Source organism: Rutidosis leptorrhynchoides, chromosome 3 (genome assembly GCF_046630445.1).
Source record: "Rutidosis leptorrhynchoides isolate AG116_Rl617_1_P2 chromosome 3, CSIRO_AGI_Rlap_v1, whole genome shotgun sequence".
NCBI classification, from domain to species: Eukaryota; Viridiplantae; Streptophyta; class Magnoliopsida; order Asterales; family Asteraceae; genus Rutidosis; species Rutidosis leptorrhynchoides.
In genome coordinates, this window is record NC_092335.1 from 445,558,234 (window position 1) to 445,561,456 (window position 3,223).

General features: G+C 34.7%; 1 protein-coding gene across 1 annotated transcript; it reads right to left on the minus strand.

Annotated features, from left to right (window-relative positions):
- Positions 1–644: 644 nt before the first annotated feature.
- Positions 645–1,115, minus strand: LOC139901528 (uncharacterized mitochondrial protein AtMg00240-like). Its single transcript, XM_071884228.1, has one exon. It carries the CDS (start codon positions 1,113–1,115, stop codon positions 645–647), a length of 471 nt encoding a protein of 156 aa, XP_071740329.1.
- Positions 1,116–3,223: the final 2,108 nt, after the last annotated feature.

A 3,223-nucleotide genomic window follows, 5' to 3' on the forward strand; every position in this document is an offset into this window, starting at 1 on the left:
TGATAAGAAAAGCCTTTTAGAACAATTTTACTCATATTTTAAGAAAATCACGTAAGAAACAAGTGTTCATATTAGTTTGGAAAGACTAAGATATAATCAATCTAGTAAAATTGAAGGTAAGATTTTGGATGCTAACCTTAAAGAGAATTTGAAGAGTATGGACCACTTTTTAAAAAGTACTTGAAGGTTGGACAAAAGTAAATCTGGAAATCCAGTGGTTGGGGTTTAAGAAAGAGATGTGGTTGGTAGAAAAGTTGTTTGGATATTAAAGAGAAAGCATAAAGGACAAAGAAAATAATCAGATGTTAGGCGGCTGCTAACACGGTCGATCGTCCTTCGACCGTGCGTGATCTGCTGCAAAATTTACTGAGTATGTTCCATCATTCCCAACCCATTCCTAAGCAAGTTAAAGGTCTCCCTTTTAAGGGGCTTAGTAAATATGTCAGCTATGTTTTCAGCAGATTCTACCTTGTCTATCACAATATTACCATTTTGGACGTGGTCACGAAGGAAGTGGTACCTAATGTCTATGTGTTTAGTCCTAGAGTGTAATATTTGATTTTTAGATAGGTCTATAGCACTTTTGTTATCACAACATATTGGTATTTCGGATGAGATGATACCGTAATCAAGGAAGGTTTGCTTCATCCACAACACCTATGCGCATGCTCTTCCCATAGCCACATACTCGGCTTCGGTGGTAGACAATGCAACGGACGTTTCTTCTTCGAGAACCATGACGTTAAGCAAATCCCCACGAACGCGCATACTCCACTTGTGCTCTTTCTATCAATCATTGATCCACCGTGATCAGAATCCACAAAGCACATAATATCAACCCCGGTAAACTTTAGATACCATAACCCAAGATGCATTGTCCCCTTTAAGTATCTAAAGATCCTTTTAACAGCCTCTACGTGCGATGTCTTTGGATTTTCTTGAAATCTTGCACATAAGCACACGCTAAACATGATGTCGGGTCGACTTGCCGTTAAACATAGAAGGGATCCAATCATTCCCCTATATTTAGTACTATAGAATGGTTCTCCTTCTCCTTCCAAAGTAAGTTTCACATTTGTTGCCATAGGAGTTGCCATTGGTTTTGAGTTCTCCATTTTGAACTTTTTGATCATTTCATGAATGTATTTTTGTTGATTGATGAATGTTCCATCTTCTAGTTGCTTGATTTGAAGTCCGAGAAAGAACTTGAGTTCACCCATCATGGTTATTTCAAACTCATCATGCATTAGCTTAGAAAACTTATTGCTAAGAGATTCGTTAGTAGACCCAAATACAATATCATCAACATATATTTGAACTATAACTAAATCCTTTTCATGCCTTTTAATAAAGAGTGTATTATCGATTTTTCCCATTTCATAACCATGACTTATTAAGAAGGTTCTAAGTCTTTCATACCATGCTCTAGGAGCTTGTTTAAGTCCATAGAGAGCCTTTTTGAGTTTAAAAACATGATATCGTTTTTCGAAATCTTCAAACCCCGGAGGTTGTGACACATATACTTCTTCATTTATGACACCATTTAGAAATGCACTTTTAACATCCATTTGATAAAGTTTGAAGTTATTGGCACATGCATATGCAAGAAGTATTCTTATTGATTCTAGCCTAGCCACGGGAGCAAATGTTTCATCATAATCAATTCCTTCTTGTTGGCTATATCATTGTGCTATTAATCTAGCTTTGTTTTTAACTACATTGCCATCTTCATCTAGTTTTTTTCTATACACCTATTTGGTACCTATGATGTTGATCTCACTAGGTAAAGGAACCAAATCCCATACATCGCACCTTTGAAATTGATTTAATTCCTCTTGCATTGCTTCTACCCAACTTTCATCTAATAAGGCTTCCTTAATATTTTTAGGTTCTATTTGAGAGATGAAGGCGTAGTTGGCAATTAGGTTGAATGCTTGTGACGTAGTGGTTCTAGTATTGATATTGAAATGTCCCGTTCTTATTGATTAAAAACGTTCCATATTAATTGATTTCGTTGCGAGGTTTTGACCTCTATATGAGACGTTTTTCAAAGACTGCATTCATTTTAAAACAAACCATAACCTTTATTTCATCAATAAAGGTTTAAAAAGCTTTACGTAGATTATCAAATAATGATAATCTAAAATATCCTGTTTACACACGACTATTACATAATGGTTTACAATACAAATATGTTACAACAAAATAAGTTTCTTGAATGCAGTTTTTACACAATATCATACAAGCATGGACTCCAAATCTCGTCCTTATTTAAGTATGCGACAGCGGAAGCTCTTAATAATCACCTGAGAATAAACATGCTTAAAACGTCAACAAAAATGTTGGTGAGTTATAGGTTTAACCTATATATTAACAAATCATAATAATAGACCACAAGATTTCATATTTCAATACACATCCCATACATAGAGATAAAAATCATTCATATGGTGAACACCTGGTAACCGACACTAACAAGATGCATATATAAGAATATCCCCATCATTCCGGGACACCCTTCGGATATGATATAAATTTCGAAGTACTAAAGCATCCGGTACTTTGGATGGGGCTTGTTGGGCCCAATAGATCTATCTTTAGGATTCGCGTCAATTAGGGTGTCTGTTCCCTAATTCTTAGATTACCAGACTTAATAAAAAGGGGCATATTCGATTTCGATAATTCAACCATAGAATGTAGTTTCACGTACTTGTGTCTATTTTGTAAATCATTTATAAAACCTGCATGTATTCTCATCCCAAAATATTAGATTTTAAAAGTGGGACTATAACTCACTTTCACAGATTTTTACTTCGTCGGGAAGTAAGACTTGGCCACTGGTTGATTCACGAACCTATAACAATATATACATATATATCAAAGTATGTTCAAAATATATTTACAACACTTTTAATATATTTTGATGTTTTAAGTTTATTAAGTCAGCTGTCCTCGTTAGTAACCTACAACTAGTTGTCCACAGTTAGATGTACAGAAATAAATCGATAAATATTATCTTGAATCAATCCACGACCCAGTGTATACATATCTCAGTATTGATCACAACTCAAACTATATATATTTTGGAATCAACCTCAACCCTGTATAGCTAACTCCAACATTCACATATAGAGTGTCTATGGTTGTTCCGAAATATATATAGATGTATCGACATGATAGGTCGAAACATTGTATACGTGTCTATGGTATCTTAAGATTACAT

Coding starts and splice junctions, on each gene's coding strand:
- LOC139901528 (XM_071884228.1), bottom strand. CDS start 1,115: ATGGAGAACTCAAAACCAATGGCAACTCCTATGGCAACAAATGTGAAA.